The 27,560-nt window shown below is 59.8% G+C and overlaps 1 protein-coding gene across 6 annotated transcripts; it reads left to right on the forward strand.

The window, feature by feature from the left end:
* On the forward strand, positions 1-27,303 carry LTBP4 (latent transforming growth factor beta binding protein 4). 6 transcript variants are annotated; one of them, XM_064581546.1, is made up of 33 exons: positions 1-167; positions 1,999-2,057; positions 2,224-2,362; positions 2,932-3,041; positions 7,805-7,996; positions 8,180-8,427; positions 8,504-8,606; positions 9,008-9,082; positions 9,189-9,311; positions 9,862-10,026; positions 10,696-10,842; positions 10,973-11,080; positions 11,691-11,822; positions 11,905-12,030; positions 12,788-12,913; positions 13,503-13,745; positions 14,238-14,363; positions 14,452-14,571; positions 15,477-15,605; positions 15,773-15,898; positions 16,305-16,427; positions 16,612-16,743; positions 17,934-18,065; positions 18,145-18,270; positions 20,080-20,226; positions 21,569-21,817; positions 22,106-22,177; positions 22,472-22,600; positions 22,772-22,918; positions 23,853-24,005; positions 24,737-25,117; positions 25,509-25,661; positions 26,702-27,303. In XM_064581546.1, the coding sequence occupies exons 1-33, from the start codon at positions 16-18 to the stop codon at positions 27,286-27,288; spliced, it is 5,280 nt and encodes a 1,759-aa protein (XP_064437616.1). In that variant the 5' UTR covers positions 1-15; the 3' UTR covers positions 27,289-27,303. The 6 variants fall into 6 exon arrangements, with proteins under 6 accessions (XP_064437616.1, XP_064437619.1, XP_064437620.1 ...); XM_064581549.1 differs by having other exon boundaries at positions 26,776-27,222; XM_064581550.1 differs by having other exon boundaries at positions 26,579-26,718.
* The last annotated feature ends 257 nt before the right edge of the window (positions 27,304-27,560 follow it).

Consider the following 27,560-nt stretch of genomic DNA (forward strand, 5'->3'; position numbering starts at 1 on the left):
TCCACGCCGGACACGATGCGGCGGCCTGGCCCCAGCGGCCGCCGCCCCCTTCTGCTGGTGCTGCTGCTGCCGCTCTTCGCAGCCGCCGCCTCCGCCGCCAGCCCCAGCCCCAGCCCCAGCCCCAGCGAGGCCGTCGAGGTTGCGGGGACCCCGGGCCGCCCGGCCGGGTAAGCCCCACTGCGACCCCTTCTTCCTTGTGCCCCCTCCACCCAATAAGTCTGGTGGGTCCGGAAGCACCAGAACTTGCGGATTTAGGGGACTAACGAACCCAGTGCTTCGGCGTAGGGATGAAAGAGCCAGACCCTTGGATTTATTAGGACCCTCTATTTTGCAGGGCTTAGAAGCGGGGAGTACTGAAATTTGGAGGCGAGGGATTCGCCACTGGTGTGGTAGATGGACAGTAGGGCCCCAGGGAATTCTAGGGTTTTTTTCGGAGAAGGGTCCCAGCTTATATGGGGATGGGGCTTTGAGTTTTCCTACGATGATAGATGGGTGGGGCGCTCCAGCTGGGATGAGGTTCCCCAAGCTTCTTGGGTGCTTAAGGAAGAGGAGTATCGGAGGTTATGAAGGGATTCTATGGTGGGGTTGAGATGTCCTGGTTTTCTCGGGTTTGGGAACGCCTGGATGAATTAAAAGGGACCCTTGGATTTTCTTAATGACTTAGGAAGGCGTGGACTTCGGGCTTGATGGCGGAGGGGCTTGCAGGGGGGTTTGTGCGGAGGGGGTTCCTCAGATTTCACGAAGGTTGGGGATGCTCTAGTTTCCTAGAATTAGAGGATCCCGGGCTTGAATGAGGGACCAGTGATTTCGCGGCAAGAGATCCAAAATTTCCTATAGATTTGGGGGTTATAGCCCCCCTTCCTGTCTACGGGTGACGAGATCGAAGAAAGCAGTCTGCCCAGCACCCCCACCCCCCGCCCTGCGGCCCAGCGCTCCGTTACAAAGGCCCCGGGCTCCGCTCCCGCCTCGGTCTCTGCGAATGCGTTTAGTAACCCGAGCCGCGCCGGGGGCGGGGCCGGGAAGGGGTTAACCCGGAGAAAAGGCGGGAGGGATAACGGCAAGATCAGGGGTCCCGGAGGCTCCCATCTGGGCGGTATCCTCCCTCACTGGGCCCCACCCGTCTGGAAAGAGTCCATGCGCCCGACGTCCCCTTCACAGCATCTCCCGCACGGCCCTTCTCCCGGGGCTTGGGCGCGCGTCCTCATCCCCCGTCCCCCTTAGCCTGGGGCTAATGGATTTGTCTGGGGGGCCCCCTGGTTGCGACGCACTTGCGCTAGAGCTGAGGACTCCGCTATCCAGAATCTGAGACCCTCTGGGCGCAGAGATTTCTCGAAGAACGACTCCTTCCTCCTGATCAGGCGGGAAACTGAGGCCCAAAGACCAGGAGATGCTGGCTCCAGGACACAGCGCGTGGAAGGGCAGGAACGGGCTAGAACTCAGGCCTTGGGATTCCCAGTTCTGGGCTGTGGCTCCTTCGGTATCCCCCTCCACCTCAGCACCCTGCTGGACCCACAGTCAAAAGAGGATCTCCTTCCCCGGCCGCTGAGGCCTGTGGACGTGGCGCCACCTGCCGGCCATTCTAGGGATGACGACCGAGTCAAGGACAGGGATGTGCGGGGAGGGCGGGGTTCTAGATTCCCAGACAGTCGGGGGCTTGGAAATGCGCTTAGAAATCTTCTTTGCGTCTTTTAAAAATACCATTTAAAAAAAAAAGACTCTAAAATGTCCTTACCAATAAGACTTTACCACTAAACACTTCAGAAAATAAATAAAAGTAGGGTTGCTGTGACCTTCATCCCAGGAGAGTCTATGCCAATTTGCCTCCCACAGTTCAGATGGGGAAACTGAGGCATCCAGCATCATGCCTCAGCTTGATCAAACATCTATTTCGAGTGCTCTCAAGCCTTCTCTTGGCTTTCCCCTCCCCTATCCCCCACTGCCCTCCTTTGGGAGTTTTAGAGGACTAGGGGCCTGAGTGACTTCCACCCCTGTTTATAGTCTTGCTGCTTGTCGATGCTGCCCAGGCCGATCGCCCAGGAGAAGTCGCTGCCTCAGAGGTGGGTTCTTCTAGGTGGGGTATGGGTAGGAAGTGAAAGGGGGTAAGAGCAGAGGGGTCGGGGCTCCCTTCCCCGCCCTTCATCCCAGCTGGAATGCCGGATGCACTTGGTGGAAAGAAAGACTCGGTCCCTTCCTTCTCCACTTAGTCCCTGGCTGTCTCCGAAGCCTCCTGCAGGGTCCAGAGCTGCCCGCCGGAAAAGTGTGCAGGCCCTCAGCAGTGCCTGACCCCAGTGCCCCTGGTGCTGCCGAGCCCCAGTCCCAGCGTGAGCAAGAGACAGGTGTCCCTCAACTGGCAGCCACTGACGTGAGTGTGCGGATCCCTCCCCTACCAGAGGCACAGGAGCTCCCAGCTCCGCCACCATTCCCCGCACACCTTTCTCTCTGCTCCCTTGTCTCTTCTCCCTTCTTCTCTTTCTCTCAACTTGTATCGCTGTTCCTATTTCTCCTTTTCATGCCTGCCCCATTCTCTGCATCTTTCAGTCTCCATTTCTCTGGCCTTGTCTCCATGCCCTCAGTCTGTATGTGTTCTTTTCCATTTCTGTCTCTTTCTGTTTCTCCCATCATTGCCTGTCTCTTGTTCTCTGTGTCTGACTCTCTGTCTCTTTCTGCCTCTGTCTTCTCTCCTCTCTTTCTCTCCCTTCCTCATCTCTGTTTCTCCCCCCACGTTTGTCTCTGTTTCTCCCCAAGCCTGTGAAGAACGCTCAAGGTCTGGTCCCTGGAAAGGGATTGGAGGTGGGGGGCGGGGGTTGGGGAGAGCTGCTACTGGGAGATCTCCTGGCACGGAAGGCCCCTACCAGCTGTGGGGGAGGGGGCGTGGGGGAGGAGGGGGTGTCCGTCTAACCTCTTTTGTCTCCTCTGCCCTCTCCTACCCAGGCTGCAGGAGGCCCGAGCTCTGCTGAGACGAAGGCGGCCCCGCGGGCCGGGTGGCCGGGCACTGTTGAGAAGGAGGCCCCCACAGCGCGCCCCTGCCGGCCAGACCCGGGGTAAGAACATCCGCCCTTCCTCTGCCGGGGGGCAGGGGGGTGGGTTCCGGGCCAGATAAAGCCGTCTGGTTCCCACGGTCCAGCCGCCGCCTAGCTGCCCCCCATTGTAGCTCAGACCCCCAGCCCCCCAGGACACGGACCCTCTAGGGACCCTGGCGTCCGGCCGTGCGAGGTGAGCCCGGGACAGGACCCGACGCTGGCCAGAGGCGCTGACCCGCGGGGGTGGGGCCGGGAAGCCAGGCGTCCGGGCTCCCTGCGGCCGAAGAGGGGGGCGCTGTCCCGGCAGAGAGTGCAGCCGAACTAGCCCAGACAACAAAAGCGATTGCGCGGGTTGGCGCCTGCCCGGTCACCGAATGCCCAAAATTGCGGGGCGGCTGGGAGCCAAAGGCCTCCCCCTGCTTCCCCGACCCTCCCCCTGCCCTCCTCCCACTCCAGCTCTCTGCCCCTGGGCTAGCACACCCCCTAGTCTCAACCACCCTCTAAAGTCCCCCTCCTGCTGTGGCCTTCAGCCCAGATGTGTCCCCTTCTCCCTAAAGTCTTCCAGATGTGGGCATCCGGCCAGATGTTAGGACCCCCGCCCACAGCCTCAATCCACCGTACGCTCTTATCCATTCCGACTTCTACCAGGTGTGGGGGGTCCTGGCCAGATGTGACCGTATCCTCAAATGTGCCCCCCCTCACCGTCCTGCCCACAATCCAGACCCCAAATTCCTTCATGTGCCCAGGTGCACCGACCCTTCTTCTCTCCCCCAGATGTGCCACCTGGCTGCCCAGATGTGCCACGACAGCCCCATATCCCGATGAAGCCTCTTTCTCGGTGTCTAGGGCTGAGAATCGGCCTTTACCGGCCTCCCCAAATGTGGCCCCCACTGCTCTTTCCTCTTCATGGATTCAGCCCTGTCTGGGGGGAAACCGGCCCGCCCCCACCTGTTCCCTTCCCCGCCGCTCCCCTGCGGGCCCCATTCACTTGTTGGTGCGAGGCGGGGGCAGACGGGGCGCCCCCCTCCCCCCTGCGAGTCTAGCGCCCAGCCTGCGCGCCTCTGGCTGCGCGCCCAGCCCCACGCGCCCCCGCGCGGCCGCCGGGGAGGGAGTGGTGGGGAGGGGGGGCCTGAGCGGGGGCGCGGCCGCCCTCCCCCGCAGGCGGGCGGGCGCGGCCGGGCCCCTCGGGCGGGCTGGGGCGGCGGCGCGGCGGAGCGCGGCGCTGCAGCCATGGCGGGCGGCGCGCGGGTGTCGCTATTGGTGCTGCTGGCGCTGCTCGGGCCGCAGCCTGTGCTGGGCCGGCCCCGAGAGCGCCTCCGCGTGCGCTTCACCCCGGCCGTGTGCGGCCTGCGCTGCGTCCATGGGCCCACCGGCTCCCGCTGTACCCCGACCTGCGCGCCCCGCAACGCCACCAGCGTGGACAGCGGCGCGCCCGGCGGGGCGGCCCCGGGGGGACCCGGCTTCCGCGCCTGTGAGTGCGGGGTGGTGGTCCCGAGGGAGGGGTTCCCAGGGGGAGGAGGGTCCCCGGGGATGGGAGAGACAGTCCCCCAGGGAGAGGGAGCCCAGATTCGGTGTGCACCCGTGCTGGGGAATCCCTGGGGTATTTCAGGAAGGGGGACTTAAAATTCCTGGCGTTTGGGGTTGAGTCCTGAGGGTCCCGATTTTGCAAGCAACGAGGGTTCTCAGGGACCTGTGGCGTCCCACGTGAGGGGATTGGGGCCGGCTTTCATGCCTCTGAGTCAAAGGGGGAGATACCAGAACTGAGGGGCCTGGAGCTTGGGGGAAGGGGGCCCCAATTCTGAGACTGTAAGGAGTCCCTGGAGACCAAGAGAGAGTTTCGGGGCCCCGAGGGGTGTCCCAGTTTCTGTGTCTTGGGTGGGAGGGATTAGGAAAGTCCAGGATGGGAGTGCCTGGAAGAGGGGGATTGGGGTGAGGAAAGTTGATCCCAAGAGCTGAGAGGGAAAGGGTCCCTAGAAGGAGGGTCTCTGCAGGGCCCCTGAGTTGCAAAGGTCGCACGTGGGAGAGAAATCCAGATAGGAGGCCTAGGGGAAGGGGCGCCCCCTGGGGGGCAGAGGGGACAGGAGGGTGTGCATCAGGCACCCCTACAGTAGGGTTCCCCCCTCCCCCCCCCGCGGGCTCAGGTGAGGTGGAGAGGGCGGGCCACCTGTTGGCCCCAGGGTGCAGGGATGGGCGGGCTCTCGGGGTCGGGGCCTACCTGCCCCCAACCCCAGAGGCCCTCTGGAGTGGGGAGTGGGGGCCCCTGGCTCTGAGAACTCGCCCAGCCTGGCCCCCAGCCAATCCAGCCCTGGCCGGCGTGAGCTCATCTCCCGCCTGAGCCCCCGCCCGCTGCCACTCCCTCCCTCCTCCCCTCCCTCCCTCCTTCCTACACTCCCTCCCAGCCCAGCCCCAACGTGCCCGTGCCAGGCGCCGTGCCCAGGCGGATGCCAAGCCCCTGGAGGCACAGGAGGGGCATGTGAAGGGGGGCTGACCCCGGCAGGACCCCGATGTCCTCAGCTCCTTATTCCTTCAGAGGCGTGGGACATGAAGTTGGCCGTGCCCATGTATCGACCCGTCCAGGGTGTGGGAGCCCCAAAGGAGCTGGGTGGGGGGCCGGCATTCAGACCGAGAAAAGGCAGAGGAATTCCCAAGGAGGCTGGGAAATGCCCTGAGACCTAGCTGGATTACCGTGACCGCCAGAGAGACCCTTCCTATTTTGGAATCGTGATTCCTAGTTAAGCCTCTCCTGCTACTCAATTAAGGACCCTTATTAGGGCACCCTGGAGTCCTGGCCTGACTCCCTTAAGTAGGGGAGCCCAGAATCTCAGCCTTCAGACCCTAAGCCTCCTCCCCACCCCTATCAACAGACTCCACAGACCGGCCCCTCCAGTAAAGTTCCCTCCCATTCTTCTGATGTAATCCCCCCAAACTGTGCCCCTCACCAGAGAACTCTGTAGTATTGTCCCTCAGCTACTCCTCCCTACTTCCCGGAGAAACCCCAGATTACAAACCCTATACAGTGATAACTCCACTCCCTAGCTGAATTCTCTTTCCACAAAAGACTACCATTCTCTTGTATTTCCAATTGAGTGCCATCAGATTCCTGATTCCTATCTTTCCAAGCCCTGCTTTTCCAGCTGACCCCCTCCCCAGGAACTTCTGATCCGTCTATCTTCAGAGAACCCCAGAGCTGGTCTTGATCAGCTGATTCTCACAAGAAGACTCTCCAGACACTGTGCTCCCCCTACACAGCCATTAATCCAAAGACTTGGGCACCTAATCCCTTAGCTGGGAGGGGATGGAGGATCCACAGTATCTTAGAATCTTCCCAGACAATTGAGGCTCTTGTGTGCTGGGGACTCCCAGGGAATCCCATTTCTCCATGTAAACCCTATTCTCAGCACCCTCAACTTAGCTGTCCCCTAGAAGGCACTAGAGTCCTGTTTTCTAGGTAACTCTCCCCAAAAGAATTTAACAGATTTCTAATGAAAGGGAGCTTTGGTTTCCTCTGAGCTAGGCTCTCTTTCCATTCTAGAAACCTTGAGCCATCTTTGAATCCCAGAGTACTGCACTCTATCTGATGTCTTTCCAGGAGTCCAGTCTCTTTACCCTTCTCAATAGAAGGGGCTCCCTCTATGTTTTCCCTCTCTCCAGTGTGTGGTTCAGAATCCCACACACGCCTTCCTGGACGGCCCCAGCCCCAGCCGCCTGCCCCCTTCCTCCCTCCGCACAGCTGTCTCCAGCTGTTCTCTGCAGCCCCGGGGGAGAAAGGGAGGGGGTGCCCTCGCAGGATACGTCCGGCCTTCTTTGGCTCAGAGGGCTCGGGGCTCCCCAAGGGTCCGGAATGCGGAGCCGCCGCCCTACCCCCGCCGCACCCCTCTCTTTGTTTACCCCGCCGCACAGCTGGCAGTGCCCCGCCCAGAGGTGGCCAGGGGCCCAGCGAGGGCGCGCAGAGGGGAGAGGAGGCGCGTCCCCGTCGCGGCCCCGCCCCGGGGCTACAGGAGGCGGGAAGGCAGAGCTAGAACTCTGCTGCCGGAGCAGACGTGGGCGGAGACAAAGCGCGGTGGGTGGGGCTAGGACGCCCAGATAGCCAAGGAGGTGGGGCGGGAGGAGCGTGAGCCAGAGAGCCGGGGGAAATCGGCGGGAGGAAAGGAAGGTGGGCGGGGCTAAGGGCAGCCGGTTAAACACCTTGACAGGAGAGGTTTAGAATCCGGCGGATAGCAGGTCATGTGGGCGAGTAGCTTAGCAGGGGACGCACAACCAGTGGGCGGAACTTGAGTGTCGTGGACCCGGCCAGACGGGATGTGCGTGTGTCTAGTATGGTAAAGAGACAGAGTTGGGAGAGCGGAGTGGTGCCAGGCGGGGTGGCCAAAACGTCGATTTAGTCAATGGAAGAGACCAGCGCCGGGTCTGCGTAGCTGAAGACCCAGCCGGATGATCAGATGGGCGGGGCTAACTGCTAAGGCAAGAGCGAGAGTGGTCGGGGCCGAGCCAATGGGCGGGGACAGCGCTGTCTGGGTGGGGCTGGAACGCCTGGACTCCGCCTCTAAAAGTGGGACTGGAGAGGAAGGGCGGAGTGACCTGAGAGTGAATGAAGAGCCGGAGGGCGTAGTGAGCTGACCCAGTGGGCGGAACTATAGCAGAGGGCTGTACTATTGGACCCAGCCGGTGCAGGTGGCCAGGGTTGGTGGGGGGTGACACAAGACAGATCAAGGCGGAGCAACTTACAACGAGGTGATACTTTGAGTATCACATTAGGGTCTGACCTAGGCTCTCTCTCCCCCCAGTCCTGTGTCCCTTGATCTGTCACAACGGCGGTGTGTGCGTGAAGCCTGACCGCTGCCTCTGTCCCCCGGACTTCGCCGGCAAGTTCTGCCAGCTGCATTCCTCGGGCGCCCGGCCACCGGCCCCGGCCATGCCGGGCCTCACCCGCTCGGTGTACACCATGCCACTGGCCAACCACCGCGACGACGAGCACGGTGAGGAGAGTGAGGCCGGGGTCCCCTCTGACCCATCTGTCCACTGTCTCGCCGCTTCTCTGACCCTCATCTTTCCTGCCTTGTCCTGAGTACCCTTCTCCAGCGCGCCCTTCCCCCCATTCCTAGTCCCAGTCCGTAAGAACCCGGGGAGACACCCCTTTGCCCCGCCGTGCCTCCCTCCAGGCGTGGCGTCCATGGTGAGCGTGCACGTGGAGCACCCGCAGGAGGCGTCCGTGGTGGTGCACCAGGTGGAGCGTGTGTCCGGCTCTTGGGAGGAGGCGGACGCCGAGGCAGTGGCGCGGGCGGAGGCGGCGGCGCGGGCGGAGGCGGCGGCTCCCTACACCGTGCTGGCACAGAGCGCGCCGCGCGAGGACAGCTATTCCGATGCCTCCGGCTTCGGTTACTGCTTTCGGGAGCTGCGCGGAGGCGAAGTGAGACGAGGCGGGTGGGGAGGGGCCCGGAGCGTGCCACCACGCGGGGGCGCGCTCACCGGACACTTTTCCGCAGTGTGCGTCCCCGCTGCCCGGGCTCCGGACTCAGGAGGTGTGCTGCAGAGGGGCAGGCTTGGCCTGGGGCGTTCACGACTGTCAGTCATGCTCGGAGCACCTGGGTAAGCCCCAGGACGTCCCTGAGGTGCTCGGAGCTGGGGAGAGGTGATAACCCGGTGGCTCCTGGTTACCCTGCCCATAGACAAACCGTGTTCACAAAATCTAGCCACACACCTACCCGGTTGTGGGGATCCTTTCCAGTCTAGATCTATCCAAACCGTTCTGGGACCGCCCACTCCACTTTCTGACTTTGGCTACTCTGTTCTCACCCCACCTTTATGCCACGGCCCCATTCATGCATTTCTGGAACCTCCCACGTTGCCTCTTGTCCCACTGCCTACCTAAGGCTCATCCTGCACTCAAGCCACGCCCAACATCTTTTAATCCCGCCCATCCCTCTTTTGTCCCCGCCCACCTATTTTCGCTCCGCCCGCCCTGGCGCACCCCTCTCTTCTCTCCATAGGGATTTCCGACCGAGTAGGCACCCCAGATGGACCGTGTCCAACCGGCTTTGAAAGGGTTAATGGGTCCTGCCACGGTGAGCGGGGGAGATGGGGGGCAGGAGTGGGAAGGGTTTGGCACTATGAGCTGGGCTGGCAGGGAGCTCATCCCTGACGCCCCTGAGACCACTGCATTCCTCGCAGATGTGGATGAGTGCGCGACCGGTGGGCGCTGCCAGCACGGGGAGTGTGCGAACACGCACGGCGGGTACACGTGCGTGTGCCCCGACGGCTTCCTGCACGACTCGTCCCGCAGCAGCTGCATCTGTAAGCCACCCGGCGGGGGCTGAGGCTGGATCCCACGTCTGTCCTCCCTGCCGTCTGTCCTCCCAGCCCTCAGACCCTTTCCAGAGCATCCCTGGGCCTTAATTCCCTTAGACTCCCCCAGATCCTCCCAGACTCCCCGCGGTCACTCTTATTAGACTCTCCTCAGAACGTCTCAGACTCTTACACATCCTCAGACTCCCTAGACCTTCTTCAGCCCCTCTAGGAACCCTTCAAAACTTTAGGTCTATATACCTTCAGATCTTCAGACTTTCTTCAGCTCTTCTCAGGCCCCGAATCCCTTCATCTCTCTCGACCACCAGACCTTCTGCAGACCCCAAGATCCTTCTCAGATTCCCTCATTCCCTCCTCCGGCACCAAACCTTTCTCAGACCTCCAGACCCCTCACCTCTCCCTCAGACCCTCTCAGACCTCTTCTGAATGGCCTTTACACCCACCAGAGCCTCCCGGGGACCATTCTCTTGTCTCCCAGATGCCCTAGTTCCTCTACACTCCCAAGCCCGCCCTGAGTAATTTTCTCCCCAACACGCAGCCCAGCACGTGATCTCAGAGGCCAAAGGGCCCTGCTTCCGCGTGCTCCGCGACGGTGGCTGCTCGCTGCCCATTCTGCGCAACATCACCAAGCAGATCTGCTGCTGTAGCCGCGTGGGCAAAGCCTGGGGTCGCGGCTGCCAGCTCTGCCCACCGTTCGGCTCAGGTGAGCGCCTCCCTCCTGGACTATCTCTGGGCTTGACTCACACAGTGCCCACTCTAGGCCCCGCCCCTGGGCCCTGAGACTCAAAGCCCTCCATCCGGATTGGGCCCTAGCCTTGGCCACGCCCCCAGGCCCTGAGATCCTCAGACTGGACTCCGGCCGGGCCCCACCCCACCTTTGGCCACACCCACCCCTGAGACTCTTCCCCTGAGTCACGACCCGCCTTGACTACTCCTAGCCCTTTAGATATGCTGCTTGTCCAACCTTGTCCCCAAGCTTTGACCAAGTCCGGAGTTCCTGAGACCCTGCCCTCAGCCTAGGCTCCTTCTTGGGCCCCACCCCAGACACCCTCTTTCCTGAGACACTTCCCCGGCAGTCTAGCTTCTGCCTAAAACCAGACCCTTCAACAGACTAAACCAGATCCCATCCTCAACCCTTGTCCCTGTCCCTATCCCAAGTAAGGAAAAACACCCTTGGTCCCACCTTTAGCCTCTGAAATGTTCCATTCTTTGGCCAGGGTACTACCCCAAACCAGCATCCAACCCAAACCCCTGACCCACACCCAAAACCAAGCCCTGCCCCCAGTCAAGGCCAGATTCTAGACTCCTCTTGTCTAATTTCTTCCTGCTTTCATGTTCTCTCTGCCTCTCTCCCTCCCTTTCTTGTTCCCAGAGGGTTTTCGGGAGATCTGCCCTGCTGGCCCTGGCTACCACTACTCGGCCTCTGACCTCCGCTACAACACCAGACCCCTGGGCCAGGAGCCACCCCGAGTGTCCCTGAGCCACCGGGCTCCACCCTCCACCCATAGGCCACCCACAGGTGAGCTGGCTTCTGGAGGAGGAGATGCCATCTCCAAGGGGCTGCCCCAGCCTCATAAGGAAAAGAGGAGAGAGAGGAGGGGGGACACCCAAATCCAGGTCTCCATTCACTGATACCCCTTCTTTGTCAGGCTTTCTGCCCACCCGTCGTCCAGAACCCCCACCTGAGCCCAGGCCGGGCCCTGAGCTTCCCCTGCCCAGCATCCCTGCCTGGTCTGGTCCTGAGATCCCTGAATCAGGTGCAGTAGAGGGAATCGAGGACATTGATGGGGGTATTACAGGTGGGGATCCTAAGGGGGGGGCTCTAAGGTGAAGATCTCAGGATAGGGATGTTACAGCCAGCGGAGTTAAGGAACGGGTGGGAAGAGAGAAAGGTTTGGAGAGTCAAGCACTGGGTAACATTAGGAACTCGTGTTGGACAGACCTGGGTTTACGTTCTCTGTCAATTGGGCAAGTCATTTAACATCTCTGAGCCTCAGTTTCCTCATCTGTAAAGTGAGGATCATCGTGAGGATTCATTGAACTGTCTCTGAAGAGTCTGCCACATAGTAAGTGCTCAGTTAACATTAGGCAATTACTTTTCACGCAGAGGGCACTAAGAACCTATCTCGGGCAGAGGGTTGGAAAGCAAAATATTCAGAAGTGGAGACTTCGGGGTGGCAATAAAGAGAATTCAGGCAGAGGATGTGATGAGAACATCCCATAATAAAGGAGAGGAGGATCAGAAGCGGAAGACTGGGCTTGGGGAGGGACATCCATGAGGGTGTCTTAGGCAGAGGATCTGAGGGGATTGTACCGGGATGAAGGGGACTCAGAGATGGGGGAACCCTGGCTGTCTGGACCCCCCAGGTCCCTCTGCGGGCGTGTGTCAGCGCAATCCCCAGGTCTGCGGCCCGGGACGGTGCATCCCGCGGCCCAGTGGCTACACCTGCGCCTGCGACTCCGGTTTCCGGCTCAGCCCGCAGGGCACACACTGCATCGGTGAGCCTGGCTGTGGGGGTGGACGGAGGTGGGGCGGGGGCTCTGCCAGTCACCTCCTGACCGGCCCCCTCCGTGCCCTCAGATGTGGACGAGTGTCGCCGCGTGCCCCCGCCCTGTGCCCCCGGACGCTGTGAAAACACGCCAGGCAGCTTCCATTGCGTGTGCGGCCAGGGCTATCGAGCGGGCCCGAGGGCGGCGGAGTGCCTGGGTGAGAAATCCGCCCCGCCCAGCTCCAGGCCCCACCCCTGCCCCGGTCGCGCTCCAGCAGTTCCCGCCCTCCCGCTCTTCCCCCACACCCCTGCTCCCGCCCCCTGACCTGCTCCCACTCTCCCTTCGGCCCCACCACTGCTTCTTCGGCGCCCAGCAGGCTCTGCCCGTCGGGGCCGGTCCCTGCTGTACGACTGCCCGGCTTCTCCCCGGGACCAGGTCCGGCTCCGCTCCTCCCCTGGCCCCGCCCCCTCCATATTCCCGACCGGCTCCCGCCCTCCCCCAGGCCCCGCCCCAGTCCGACGTCGGCCGCAACCTATCACCTGACCACGACCCCCGATTCCCACCCTGCCGCACCCGTGCCTCGTCCTCACCCCGCACCGCGCCTTCCGTCTCTCCTGCCTCCCCTGTGTTCAGTCCCCATAGCTGCCCTTCCCGCCCTGGTCCTGCCCTCCCCAAATTGCCCCCTCGCGGTTCTTCTCTCTGCCTCTGCCCTGGCCGGGTACTCAGTCGTCGTGTAGTCCTCCCCTCTCACCTGCCCTCCTCCCTCCCTCCCCGCCTACGCCTTAAACCTACCCACTCCGGGCTCTCTTACTGCCCCTGGCTCCTGCCCCAGTGTGGCCCCGGCCCAAGTTTGGCTCCGCCCCTGCCCTCCCCACCTCGCATCCTCCCTGAGCCCTCTGAGGGTGGGCGTGGCGGGGGGGGGGAGTGAAGGGGAGTGTCTGCCCCAGCCCCAACCTCCGGGTTGGTGCCTGCAGACGTGGACGAGTGCCAACGCGTGCCGCCGCCGTGTGACCGCGGGCGCTGCGAGAACACACCAGGCAGCTTCCTGTGCGTGTGCCCCGCTGGGTACCAGGCTGCTCCCCACGGAGCCGGCTGCCAGGGTGAGGAACTGGGAGGGACAGAGGGGAAGGGGGTGTGGGGGGAACGGTAGAGCGGCATTGTCATGAGGGATGGAGAAACTGAGCAATGAGGCAGGGGAGGCTGATTGCTGGGAGCCGGGGCGGGGGGGGGGTTGCGGGGGGCCCAGGTTCCAAGAGCCAGGCAGGCAGCCTGATGGCTGTAGAGACAGAGTGACATGGGGGGGATGGAGAGGCCAAGTGATCGGAAACAGAAAAGCTGAGTCATGGAGGATGGAGAAGCAGAGGGATGGAGGATGGAGATGTCAGTTATGGGGCAGGGGGTAGAGTTACGGAGAACAGTGCAGAAAGAGGCCAATTGATGGGGACTGGAGTTCTAGGAGGCCAGCTGGAAGCTTAGGGATTGAGAAGGTAGAGGGATGGAGGATGGAGAATTTGAATAATGGGGAAGAGGAGCGTAGAATGAGACAGACAAAGAGGCCGAGTGATGGGGACCAGGAAGCAGAATGTCAGAGCGGGGAAAGGGAAAATGATGGAGGTCAGGGAGGCTGAGCGGAGCGCAGGGGCGTTGGGGGGCATAAAGGTGTGACTCTGGGCCCCTTGCCCTGGGCAGATGTGGACGAGTGCACGCAGAGCCCGGGCCTTTGTGGCAGAGGGGTCTGTGAGAACCTGCCCGGCTCTTTCCGCTGTGTTTGCCCGGCTGGCTTCCGGGGCTCGGCGTGTGAAGAAGATGTGGATGAGTGTGCCCAAGAGCCACCGCCCTGCGGGCCAGGCCGCTGTGACAACACGGCGGGGTCCTTCCACTGTGCCTGCCCTGCTGGCTTCCGCTCCCGAGGGCCGGGGGCCCCGTGCCAAGGTGAGGGTGCTGAGTCCAACCCATCCCACCCCCATTGGCTGTGGGGACTGGAGAGAGACATGGTTGGGGGGCAGAGAGACAGGGTGATGGGGCTTGGTGAGGGAGAACAGGGGCAGAGAGGAGTGGACGTACTGAGAGGGTGGGGAGGTTTTGACTCCAGAGTCTTCTCCCCTTTCTCCAGATATGAGGGTGCTCTCCATTCCTCCTCCCTTTTGGAATGATACTCTTGTGCTTGTGGGAACCCTGGGGAGGGGACCACCCTGAGGTGGAGAGGGCAACACGCAGGAGGTGGTGCCCTAGCTTCACCGTGGCAGCTGGAGAGACCATTAATGGGGGGCCAGGGAAGGAGTCTGTCCTCCTGGGAGGTGGGATGAGCCTAGGCAAAGTCCAGGAGACTGCCTCCAGACTGGAATGTGGGGGTAGATGGTGACAGCAATGGAGATGATTGGGTCCAGGCCCCTTTCTCAGTCCCACTGGTCTCCTCTGCCCCAGATGTGGACGAGTGTGCCCGTAGCCCTCCGCCCTGCGCCTATGGCCGGTGTGAGAACACAGAAGGTGGCTTCCAGTGCGTCTGCCCCACGGGCTTCCAACCTAACACGGCCGGCTCCGAGTGCGAGGGTGAGGCCGGGGAGGGAGGGAGGAGTGTGGATGGGTGAGGGGGGCTCTGGGCTGCCCCTTCAAGGCCACCTTCTCCCCTGTCCCCCAGATGTGGATGAGTGTGAGAATCACCTGGCCTGTCCTGGGCAGGAGTGTGTGAACTCACCCGGTTCCTTCCAGTGCAGGACCTGTCCTCCTGGCCACCACCTGCACCATGGCCGATGCACTGGTGAGACCAAGCCCTGGCTATGACCTTAGACCTGCATCATGACCCCTGACGTGGCCCATAACCTCCTGACCTGGACCTTAGTCCCCTGGACCATGAATCCTAGAGTCTGACTGTGACTCTTGACCTAGAATATGGGCCCCTGACCCATTTTGCAGTTCCTGATCTGGACCATGAACCTTGACCCTGAATGTGACTTCTGGTTCTGTAATCCATGAACCCTCAACTGGACTGTGACATCTGACCCTAACCATTACCCCCGCTGATTAACCCTCACTACAACCCTCTTAGCAGTTGTAACCCTTTTGATCCTGACTGTCCCATGACCCTGAATGTGACCTGTGACCCCTGAACCTGACTGTGACATTTGACCTAGCCATAACTCCTGCCATAACCCCTGACTCTCTGTGGCCTTTGATCCTGTCTCTCACCGCCCCTCCCCATTCTCAGAATACCTTCCCTGGGGCCTCAGTGGGTGCATGATCCCTGACCTGACACCTGACTAGGGGCCGAATTCTGGACCCTGACTCTTACCCCTGATCCGAATTGGTCTCAGATGACAATTACTGATTCTGACTCCTGCTTCGGCAGAATGCCATCCAGTGATCCTGGCTTATAATACCTGGCCTCTTACACTAATTAATTTCTGACCCCAGTCCTAGTCCAGAGTCCCTCACTGACTCCAGGATCCTAGCACAGGGAGTTCCCAGAAATCCAGATCCACATGACACCCAATTATGGTCCCTAGAATCAGGGAATCTTGGTCTCCCCCACCCACTTCTGCCACGGAGCCTTCACTTCATATCCAACCCGAGACACTACCCACCAATTTCTCCAGATCCCTCGGCCCCAAGGGATCCTCCCAGGTTCCCTAGACCAGACCCCTTCTGAAAGCCGCGTTCCCACAGATGTGGACGAGTGCAGTTCGGGTGCCTCCTGCGGCCCCCACGGCCACTGTACCAACACCGACGGCTCCTTCCGCTGCAGCTGCGAGCCGGGCTACCGCGCTCCCTCGGGTCGGCCTGGGCCTTGCGCAGGTGGGCAGAGGGGAGAGAGGGCGGGGAGAGGGACGGGAGAGCCTGGGAGTAAGGTCTGGGTTCCTGGGCAAAGCCTGTTGGGGAGGTGGAAGCTGGACTAACAGGCAGAGGGTGGGGCTTGCTGGCGGAGTTGCTCCTCCCTAAGCCCCATCTCTCCCGTACCCTAGACGTGAACGAGTGCCTAGAGGGCGACTTCTGTTTCCCCCACGGCGAGTGCCTCAATACCGACGGCTCCTTTACCTGCACTTGCGCCCCCGGCTACCGGCCCGGACCCCGCGGAGCCTCTTGCCTCGGTCCGTACCCAGGCTGAGCCTGGACCGGGAAAGGGTGGGCTTACACCAAGAAAATCAGGACTAGGAGAGGGCGGAAGGCGGAGTCTGAATTTTTGGACTGAGTTCTCAAAGCGTCAAAGTCAAAGCCGGGATTGTGGAGCCTCCTGGCGGCGTCCAGAGGGAGGCGGGGTTTGGAGGGGAAAGGGCGGAGTCGGGGTAAGTTGCGCCGTGATTGGACGGGGCGCCGTGATTGGACACCCCTGAACCCGTCGGGGGGGTGGGGCTTGCGGGGAAAGGAGGAGCGTAAGAAGGGCGGGGAAAAGAGTGGGAGGTGTCAGCTAGAGGGGCGTGGCAAGGGCGGCGGAGGGGCGTGGCCTGCGATGCTAAGCCGCGGAGGTGGGCCGCGGTTTCGGACGCCGTCCCGCAGACGTGGACGAGTGCAGCGAGGAGGACCTCTGCCAGAGCGGCATCTGTACCAACACCGACGGCTCCTTCGAGTGCGTCTGTCCTCCCGGACATCGCGCCGGCCCAGACCTCGCCTCCTGCCTCGGTGAGAGGCGCCTCCCCCGCCGATCTCTGCCCCTCTGCCTCCCCTTCTCTCCCATTCGTCTCTCCTCCGCTGCTTCCTCCCTTCCCCCGTTCTGACTCTCCACTCCCTTCTTCCCTCACCTGTTCTCCTTTGCTTCCCACCCTCCCCTGCTTCCCCCATTTGACTGCTCTGCCTCCTTCCTCAGATGTGGACGAATGTCGCGAGCGGGGCCCGGCCCTGTGCGGGTCCCAGCGTTGTGAGAATTCCCCGGGCTCCTACCGCTGTGTCCGAGACTGCGACCCTGGCTACCACGCGGGTCCTGAGGGCACCTGTGACGGTGAGACTACTCCCCCACCCCTGCCCCTAGGACAAGTTGCTGGAGTCCACTCCCTTGGGGACTGAGGAGGAGCACCCTGCCTTCTGGACTTGAGGGGAGGGAAAGAGCCCCCAACCAATGCACTTAACTGTGTCCCTATCTCTGTGGTCGAAATAAGCCACCAGTGTGCCCTTGCATTTTCTCGTGGAGGTGAGGTGGGAGGATTTGGGGAGCAAATGAAATGACTGTGGGCTGGCTATCTTGGGCTCTCTGGCTGCCAGACCTGTGATCCATGGAAGCCTAGTTTCAGGGGACCTCATTCATTAATTATGCAAGTATTCATTAAGCACCTACTGTGTGCCGGACACTGGGGATGCAACAGGCAATGAGTCAAACAAAGTCCCTGCCCTCATGGTGCTGATGAGGGGATAGGGAGGGGGTGGGGAGAGATAGACAGTAAATATGCAAATAGAGGGCGCCTGGGTGGCTCAGTTGGTTAAGCGACTGCCTTCGGCTCAGGTCATGATCCTGGAGTCCCAGGATCGAGTCCCACATCGGGCTCCCTGCTCGGCGGGGAGTCTGCTTCTCCCTCTGACCCTCCTCCCTCTCATGCTCTCTGTCTCTCATTCTTTCTCTCTCTCAAATAAACAAATAAAATCTTTTTTAAAAATATGCAAATAGATTCAAGGTTCATTCAGCAAACAGTTTGGGAACACCTACTGTGTATCAGGCACAGTTCTACACTCTGGGGCTATAGCGGGGAATAAGACAGACACAAGTCCCTGCATTGTGGAGTTTGTAGTCTAGGGAGGTGACAGTTGGCATGCTAACAGATGCACGGATGATATAATATCAGGTATAAGAAGGAAAATAAAGCAGGATAAATGGACAGAGATGACAGGGCGGTGGAGGAAGGGGCGCTAGGAGGGCTTGATCTCACTTGAGTGAAGTGAGAGAGGGAGCCATGCAGATAGCCAGGGGAAAAGTGTTCCTGACAGCGGGAACAGCAAGTGCAAAGGCCCTGAGGTGGGGCCATGTTTGGACTATGTGAGAAATGGCAGTGAGACCTTAAGAGTCTCAACACTTTAGAAACTCAGACTCCTAGAATACCAGATTTATAGAGACTTCTCAGTCACGGGAACTGGGAGCAGCATCAGGAACTTGTGAATCCAGTCCTGTGACTCCCCTCCGCACCCCACTCTTTTTTGCAGATGTGGATGAGTGCCAAGAATATGGCTCAGCGATTTGTGGAGCCCAGCGCTGTGAGAACACCCCTGGCTCCTACCGCTGCACACCGGCCTGTGACCCTGGCTATCAGCCCACACCAGGGGGCGGATGCCAGGGTAGGTGCCTGTCCGGCTTTGGGTGAGATGTGGAGGGGAGGGAAGGTCCAGCAAGGGCCTGACTGTCTGGTGGTTGCAGATGTGGACGAATGCCGGAATCGGTCCTTCTGCGGGGCCCACGCCGTGTGCCAGAACCTGCCCGGCTCCTTCCAGTGCCTCTGTGACCAGGGATACGAGGGGGCCAGGGACGGGCGTCACTGCGTGGGTACGGGGCTCCAGGGGGTGGCTGGGGCTGGGGTGGGGGGAAGAGGTTGGTCAGTCCCTGCTCCTCTCCACAGACCTGAACAGATGTGAGTTCACATTTGCTGTGAACAAATATGAGCATACACATTGGGCCTGTGGAACTTAGACCTTGGACTATATATCATGTCCATATCAGTCAGGACCCCTTTGGTTGCAAGCAACAGAAACCCTATTCATTCAGATCTTGTTTTGGGAGGACTTAAAAAAATACATGCATAAAGTATGTAAAATGCACACTAATCTTTTTTTTTAATGCACACTAATCTTAAGTGCACATAAACATTTTCGTTTTTCCCAACATTTTGTGAGGAAAATGTCTAAAGGTACAGAAAATTGAAAGACCTATAGAATGAATGTCCACATGCCCATGATCTATATTCCACTATCATTCTTTTATTATACTTCTTGTCTCACCTATCTGCCTGTAATCCGTCTTATCTCTGGGTTTAAAATTAAATCGCAGGCATCAGTACTTTTCTCCCTAAATTCTTCAGTATGCATAGCATTAACCAGAGTCCAGTAGGTGTTTCCAGATATTTTGATTTGAGGTTCAATTTACATACAGTGAGCTGCATGAATCTTATATATATATATATATATATATATATATATATATTTTTTTTTTTTTTTTTTTTTTTAAGTAGGCTCCATGCCCACCGTGGAGCCCAACATGGGGCTTGAACTCATGACCCTGAGATCAAGACCTGAGCTGAGATCAAGAGTCAGATGCTTAATCAGCTGAGCCACCCAGGAGCCCCAGTTATATATTCTTTAAATCTTGACAAATGCAAACACAACAGGCTTTATTTCTTTGAAAAGAATTAAAATAGTGGGGGCGCCTGGGTGGCTCAGTCGTTGAGCGTCTGCCTTCGGCTCAGGTCATGGTCCCAGGGTCCTGGGATTGAGCCCCGCATCGGGCTCCCTGCTCGGCGGGGAGCCTGCTTCTCCCTCTCCCACTCCCCCTGCTTGTGCTCCCTCTCTCGCTGTGTCTCTCTGTGTCAAATAAATAAATAAAATCTTTAAAAAAAAAAGGGGGGGGCGCCTGGGTGGCTCAGTCGTTGAGCATCTGCCTTCGGCTCAGGTCATGGTCCCAGGGTCCTGGGATCGAGCCCCGCATCGGGCTCCCTGCTCGGCAGGAAGCCTGCTTCTCCCTCTCCCGCTCCCCCTGCTTGTGCTCCCTCTCTCGCTGTGTCTCTCTCTGTCAAAAAAATAAATCTTTAAAACAGTGGAGTCCTAGAAAATGTTTGAACTTGAGACACACTTGGATCCAGGGATTCTAACAAGGCTAGTTGTCGCCTCTTCTCAGCTCTGCTTTCCTCTGTTGTATTTATTTTCAGGCAGACTCTTCACAATCATAAAGAAGGCCCTAGCACCTCCAGGCTAACATCCTCAGCTTGGCAACCCCTAGAGCTAAAGAGGGGGTCTCTTTCTTGATATTTCTAGCAAAAGTCCCAGGACTGGCATCGACTGGCCCAGCTTGGTCACCACCCTTCTCTCTGAACCAGAGAAATGCAGTAATCTGGTTGGCCATGCCTGGAACTTGTGTCTACTTGGAGTAGATTTAACCCTACTCAAAAATACATGAGTTGAAAATGGAGGAACAGAGGGCTCCCAAGGGAAATTCAGGGTTTGTTTCCAAAAGATAAGTGAATGAGGGGGTCTGGGTGATCAAAAATACCCATTATATTTGGGTATTTCAGACTTTTAGAGCTTTGGAATCACAGACGTTTACAACCATTGACTCTCCCTCCCCTTTGTCTCTTGCTCACAGATGTGAATGAATGTGAAACGCTACAGGGTGTGTGTGGAGCTGCCCTGTGTGAGAATGTCGAAGGCTCCTTCCTCTGTGTCTGTCCCACCAGCCCTGAGGAGTTTGACCCCATGACTGGACGTTGTGTTCCCCCACGAACTTCTGCTGGTGAGACGGATGTGTCTATTTAACTGATGGCTGCAGGGCTCACAGAAAAATGATGTGATCTAACCATTCCAGGCATGGACAGCTGCCATCAGTTAAATGTTGTTTTAAATAACAATAAAAAATTCAGAACACATGGGTTAACATGGGTGGTGGGACTCGGTGTCAGCCCTGTCCCTGACTCTACCAGATTCCTTCATTCAACAAATGTTCACAGGGCATCCACTGTGTTTAGGCCCTATCCTAGGTCCCAGGGACACAGTAGTGACCAGGAGAGACCACTCTGTCTTTAAGGGGCTCACAGTCTAGAGGGGGCAGGCAGAGATACCAGCAGATAGTGACAACCAGAGAAATCAGGGCTGGAAGGAGGAAGCCCGGGTCAGAGGGAACAAGGCTGTGATGGGGCAAGGCTAGGAAATTGTGGGAATCCAGAGGAGGTGCCTACTCCAGCCTGAGAAAGTTAGAGAGAGTTTCCTATAGGGAGGGATGTCGGAACTGAGAGCAGTAGGATGAGTAGAAATAAGCCAGGTGAAGTGGGTGAGGGAGGGCATCCTGGGCAGAGGATACAGCAAAGGCAAAGGCCTGGCAAGGCAAGAGAGGACCTGACATGTTTGAGGAACAAAAGTAAGTTCAGGGTGGCATGCTGTACAAAGCAAGGGAAGGGGTGGGGAGAAACGAGGCCACAGAAGGATGCAGTGCCAGATCGCACCGATTTATCATCTTCAGGAGGTTTCCCTTTCCTGAGGGCACTGTGACACCATGGAAGGGTTTTGAGTGGGAGAGAGGTATAAACAGATTTAAAAACCTCCCTCCAGCTGCCCTGTGAAGGTGGACTGGAGTGGGTGACACTCCCAGGGGCTGGGAGCCTAGGGAGCAAGCTGGGGCAGGGACCCGGGCAGGAGAGGACAAGACTGGACCAAGGCAGCGGTCATGGGAAAGGAAGGGAGGGTGGGTGGCAGAAGGCGAGAGGCCAGTGGACAGGCTGTGGGCTGCCTGGTGGAGGGGGGGAGATGTGTCCAGGCCCAAGACTAGGTTTGGGAAGACTCTGAGGCCAGCTTAGGATGCACTGGATGTGAGGTTCCAGGAAGTATCCAGGAAGCCAGAGAACACTGCCTACCCCCCCACCCCCTGCATCCCAAACTGCAGCTGGGACGATGGGGCAGACACCTGGGAGGGTGTGAATTGGGGAGGCAAGAGATGGAGAGATGACAGCGGGTGAGAATGGGAGAGGTGAGGACAGATGGGGAGAGGTGTGGAGTCTGGTTCTGCCTCAGTTTCCTCATCTATAACACGGGGGTGGGAGGCTCAGCCCACACTGGGCTAAATTAGCCCCTTGCTTCCCCAGGCACATTCCCGGGCTCACAGCCCCAGGCACCTGCCAGCCCAGGTCTGCCGGCCCCACCCCGCCGGCCCAGCCCGCCCAGGCAGAGCCCTGCGGGCAGCGGGCGCCGGGAGTGCTACTTTGACACGGCGGCTCCGGATGCCTGTGACAACATCCTGGCGCGCAATGTGACGTGGCAAGAGTGCTGCTGTACGGTGGGCGAGGGCTGGGGCGGCGGCTGCCGCATCCAGCAGTGCCCCAGCAGCGAGACAGGTAGGACGGGCTTTCGGGCCGGCTGGAGGCCTGACGGTTTGGGGGGGGGGGGGCGGGGGCATGGCGCTGGGACAGTGGGCACATCTGGACATGGGCTGGGGCACTGACTGTAAGGGCAAGGGTGAGCTGCCAGCCAGGTGGGCGTGAGGCTGAGAGGTGAGCACAAAGGCAGGGGGCCTGGAAACTTGGGCGATGAAGGGTGGTGGTGAGGGGGGCAAGAGTAAGCCCAGGGCCCAGGGCAGGCGCCGGGTTGAGGGTGTCCGGGCTCAGCCTTGTGTCTGTGTGCAGCTGAGTACCAGTCACTGTGCCCCCATGGCCGGGGCTACCTGGCACCGAGTGGAGACCTGAGCCTCCGGAGGGGTAAGGCTAGACTTCAAGCCCCACTCCCCCTCAGCCCCCAGGCCCAGCTCCGTCTCACCCTCTGGGTGTTTACCTCTATCTCTACCCGTTTCTGTCTCCCCCACCCTGCTCTGTCTCTCTACCTCCCACCTTTCGCTACCTCTCTACCTCTGGGTCTCTGTCGCCACCTTTCGGTCCCTCTCTTCCCTGGTCAAGCCTCGGAGCCACACATTCCCCCCCATCCAGCCGCCCCACACCCTGGCCCGCCCCCCTCTCGCTTGGTGTGGGGCGCTCCTCTGACCATCCTTCCCGCAGACGTGGACGAGTGCCAGCTCTTCCGAGACCAGGTGTGCAAGAGCGGCGTGTGCGTGAACACGGCCCCAGGCTACTCATGTTACTGCAGCAACGGCTACTACTACCATGCCCAGCGACTGGAGTGCGTCGGTACGAGGCCCCCCCTCGACCCTCTACCCCACCAGCCCCTCTCTGGAATGTGGCCACCGCCAGCAGGAAGTCCTTCCTGGAGTCTAGACTCCATCTATCACTGTCAACGCGCTGGGGAAGTGGGCAAGGAGAGAGGGCTGCTGCCTAACCACTCCCTCCACGCCTCCCCAGATAATGACGAGTGCGCGGACGAGGAGCCGGCGTGTGAGGGCGGCAGCTGCGTCAACACCGTGGGTTCTTATCACTGCACGTGCGAGCCCCCGCTGGTGCTGGACGGCTCCCGGCGCCGCTGCGTCTCCAACGAGAGCCAGAGCCTCGGTAGCCCCGCCCCCGGAGCCGCCCGCCCCGCCCCTCGTCCCCGCCCCCGACCACGCCCCCTCGCGCCCCATTTCGTCGCGGTGTCTGACGCTCCCACGGGCCGCCTGGCCTGGTGTCCGAGGTTCTCCCGAAAGCAAAGCTTCCAGAGGAGCCTGCCGCTTGCTGGCGTGTGTACCTGCACGTTGCTTATCGCCTCGCGGCCCAGGCTTCCTTTGTGCACACTGGGTGCGCTGGCGATTGCCTCTACCTTAGCGGGTGGCTGTGGGGACGTTTATTTCAGGACCGTTACGGGACCTGGTCTTACTAAGTGCTAAAGCCGCGCTTCCTGTTATGATTTCCCTGTGTATCTCTGTCTCTTTCCACCTCTCTGGGCTTTCTGGAATTTCTGCCACTCTCTGGGTCTTTCTAGGTCTGGGTTGCTGTTGTTTTTTGGGGTTTTTTTTTTTTTGTCTCTCTCTCTCTGCATCTTTGCTTTCCTGTTTTTCTTGGGGTCTCTGACCTTTGGGATGTGTTTGTCTCTATCTCTTTGGGTCCTTTCTTTTTGCCCACTGACCTAAACTCTATTCTCCTTCCACTTCCTGTTCTTACATCCCCCCCCCCCCCCCCGCCCCCGCCCCAACACACAGACCCTGAGACTTCATTCAAACAATGCTCAGAGATGAAAAGGAACTGCCCTTCAGAGCTTGGGCTTGGAGAGAACCCTCTCAGACCCTATCTTCCAGCCTTTGGACCCCTTATGCTTTCTCCTGTATGACTGCCTCATTTCAGACCAAGCCCACACTCGCCTGGAGCTGCCTCAGAGGGCCTCTGGGAGGCAGATCACAGCTGAGCAGAAGCATCGGGCGTTAGGCGCCGGGTGGCTGGGCCGCTCCAAGCATTTGGGGGGACCCGCTCCCACCTGTCCCACCCTGATGCATGCTGTCTCTGCCCTCAGATGACAACCTGGGAGTGTGCTGGCAGGAAGTGGGAGCTGACCTCGTGTGTAGTCGCCCTCGGCTGGACCGCCAGGCCACCTACACAGAGTGCTGCTGCCTGTATGGTGAAGCCTGGGGCATGGACTGTGCCCTCTGCCCTGCCCAGGACTCAGGTACTGCCACCTGCCTGGGCCACACTCAGAGGCCGGGACAGCCTATGAGACCCCTCCTCCCAAATCCTGTACCCTTAGACCTCAAATACCAGCTGCTCAGACCCCACCATCCTGGCCCACAGACCTCCAAGTCCCAGTGTATTGGACACTCACCTCCAGGTGCCTAAGACCCCAGCACACAACCCCAGAGATTCCCAAAGCTTGGCTTTTAAAACCCCCGAGTCCCCTGATCTTTGGCTCTTGGGAACTCAACCCCAGGCCCCAAACCCTGGTCCTTGGTCCTCAGACCTCCAGGTCCCCTGGCTCAGATCCCCTCCAATGCATCCTGGGCCCTCAGGCCCCCAGTAGCACCTGGGACTCCCCAGCTCTGGTCCCTAAAACACCCGCCATCTTATTTCTCTAGGTCCCTAGTCCAAGATCCCCTGGACCACTAGGCCCCTAGTCCAGGATCCCATTCCAGCACTTGACCCTGATTCCTAGCAGCAATACTCAGTACTCTTGACCCCAGCACCTTGGAATCCCAGTCTCAGCCCTCAGCCCCCTAGTCCTGGCTCCAGAACCCCTGATCCTGACCCTGCCATCCCAGCCCCCTCGTTGGGAGCCCCTCCCATGCCTCAGCCCAAGGCCCTCCTCACTCCTCCGCTCCTCTTTCCACACCGGGGGCCTGAATGGTGGGTGCTGAGGCAAGCAAGGGCCAAGGGCTAACCATGAGGCTTGGCTCCTGTTCACAGATGACTTTGAGGCCCTGTGCAATGTGCTGCGCCCCCCTGCATACGGTCCCCCGCGGCCAGGTGGCTTTGGACTCCCTTACGAATATGGCCCTGACCTGGGGCCACCCTACCAGGGCCTTCCCTATGGGCCCGAATTGTACCCGCCCCCCGTGCTACCCTACGACCCCTATCCACCACCCCCTGGGCCCTTTGCCCGCCGGGAGGCCCCGTACGGAGCACCGCCCTTCGACATGCCCGACTTTGAGGACGACGGCGGCCCCTACAGTGAATCTGAGGCTGCGGCGCCATCTGGCCCAGGCAGCCGCTGGCGCTATCGGTCCCGCGACCCCCGTGGCTCCTTCCCAGAGCCTGAGGAGTCCCCTGAAGGTGGAGGCTATCCTGGTGAGCACTGCAGGGCGAGGGACGGAGACTGAGATGAGGAGTTGGGGTGCAGAGAGATGGAGACAGGGAAGAGGGAGAGAAAGAGGATGAGATCTAGAAACAAAGAGAAGCCGGCGGGTGTGGGGGGGGGGGATCGGCTCAGAGAGATGGGAAAACAGTTACAGACGGAGAGCAGTGATGAAGAGGGACCGAAACACACCTGCAGACCAAGAGATGAGGACAGAGAGCAGAGCGAGGGAAACCGGGCCCCACAGCGCCCCCCACAGCCCCGGAGCGGGACGCACAGTTTAGAAGAGAATACCCCGCCGCGGGTGTGGCCCCAGATCGGGGTTCAAGGGATAGAAGGCAGAGACCCCGAACCACAACCACCGAGTCCCCGCCTTCTCCGCAGGGGCCCTGTCTGGGCCCTACGAGGGACTGGAGGCGGAGGAGTGCGGGATCTTGGACGGCTGCGCCCACGGCCGCTGTGTGCGCGTCCCCGAGGGCTTCACCTGCGACTGCTTCAGTGGCTACCGCCTGGACATGACCCGCATGGCCTGCGTCGGTGAGGGGCGGCCAGGGCCAGCCCGCACCGGGAGAGGGTGGACCCCTGACTGGAGCCGGGGGGTGGGAGGTGGGGGGGAGTCAGGGACGTCAAGGGGTCGGGCCAGCAGAGGGAGCAGGAAGGAACTCCTGCACAGGGATGGGGCTTGCTGGCAGGTGAGGTCAGGCTGCGAGGACCTCAGGGACCCCGGCTAGGCTTGAAGCAGGATCGAGGAACCCTGTAGAATCTTGCAGGTGTGATGTCTAAGGACTCCCAGGGCTACCTGGGGCAATTTGCTTCCCCGCTTTGGAGAGCTTCCGTCTTCTCGTCTGTAGAATGGGAATATGAATCACGGCTGCCTAGTTTAGACAGCAGTAAAGCAAAGTGGTTACAGTCAAGGACGCCGGGGGGGGGGGGGGGGGGAGTCGGGCAGACCTCAGGCTCGGTCTAGCAGCTTGCTGTGCGACCCTGGGCAGGTCACTGGCCCTTTAGTTTTTCTCATCCGAAAAAGGAACATAGTTGTAGAACCCATTTCATACAGTTGTGACCATCATCAATACTGATTTACAATGACACTGGGGCCTATGTGTAAACCAAGGCTCAGAAAAGAGGACTGAGTTTCCCTAGGACTCACAGCCAAGAAATAGCAGGGGCCTGGACACTCAAAGACTCTTGAGAGCTGGTCTGAGAACTCGCTGGGCTGAATGGGGGCTTGTGTGATACTGGGCAGGGAGCTTCCCCAGGCTGGGCTTCAGTTTGCCCGTATGTAAACGGGATCACGATACCTACCTCAGAGGGTTATTAGGAGGATAAATACACGTAATGTGCTTTATACAATGTCTGATATAGAGTAAGCATTGGTTGTTAAGATATCATTATCAGTATTATTTTCCTAACAAAAACCTAGTGACCTAGGGGCTACCCTCCTTATCTCACAGAACAGAAAGCTGAGGAGGCACAGAGAGGTTAAGCCACCTGCCCAGGCTCACACAGCCAGCAGGTGGTAGTGGCTGCATTCGAGTCCAAGCAGGAGGCTCAGCATTCGCACCCCTTTGCCCCAGGAGCCGCAGGGGCCAGGCAAGCGGGCTCCGGGGTCGCCAGGCCTGAGCAGCGCTCCCTGTACCCCCTTCTGCAGACATCAACGAGTGTGACGAGGCCGAGGCGGCCTCCCTGCTCTGTGTCAACGCACGCTGCGTCAACACCGATGGCTCCTTCCGCTGTATCTGCCGCCCAGGATTTGCACCCTCGCACCAGCCGCACCACTGCACGCCCGCCAGGCCGCGGGCCTGAGCCTCGGCGGCCCCAGGCCCTTTGCTCCGCGCCTGCGCACTCGGGTCCCTGCCGCGCACCCTCCCGCCCGCTTGCGCGCATGAGCAGGAAGTGCCTGACGGGCGGCGGCCAGAGAGGGGGGACGGGGGGACGCAGGAAGCACGAACCGATGGAAGGAGGGATGCCCTTCACTGCTCTTGCCACCCTCTGCCCCTCCTACCGACGCTGCGGGACCCCGGGACTAGCCCACGGGCCCCTTCACATTCCCTTTACTTTTTATAAAAATTTTCCATTAAAAAACACCTATTTTGTACCTTCTGCCTCAGTCTGCCTATGTATCTCAAAGTCCGGCTCCAGAGTTTATTCTTTGAGCCACTAAATTACATCCTCTTCCCGTCCTTGACTCCATGTCTTCCTCTTCCTTTGTGTTGCCTCTGGCGCTTAGTCTGTCTCTTGGTTTCTGCCTTTCTCCCCCTGTGTCTGTTTCTCTTTGTCTCTCTGTTTTCTCTGTCTCTTGTCTTTCTCCTTCGTCTTCTCTGCCCAAAGCTCTATGACACAGGGACATAGTCTCTCTGTCTGTCTTAATTTTTTTCCTCTCTAATCTCGGGAGGGATCCCCTCCCACTCGGTGGGGCCCTGCTCAGGGTGCTCC

The sequence above is a fragment of the Mirounga angustirostris genome, unplaced genomic scaffold, assembly GCF_029215605.1.
Source record: "Mirounga angustirostris isolate CCGP_5_RB_7025 unplaced genomic scaffold, mMirAng1.0.hap1 SCAF_16, whole genome shotgun sequence".
Taxonomy (NCBI): domain Eukaryota; kingdom Metazoa; phylum Chordata; class Mammalia; order Carnivora; family Phocidae; genus Mirounga; species Mirounga angustirostris.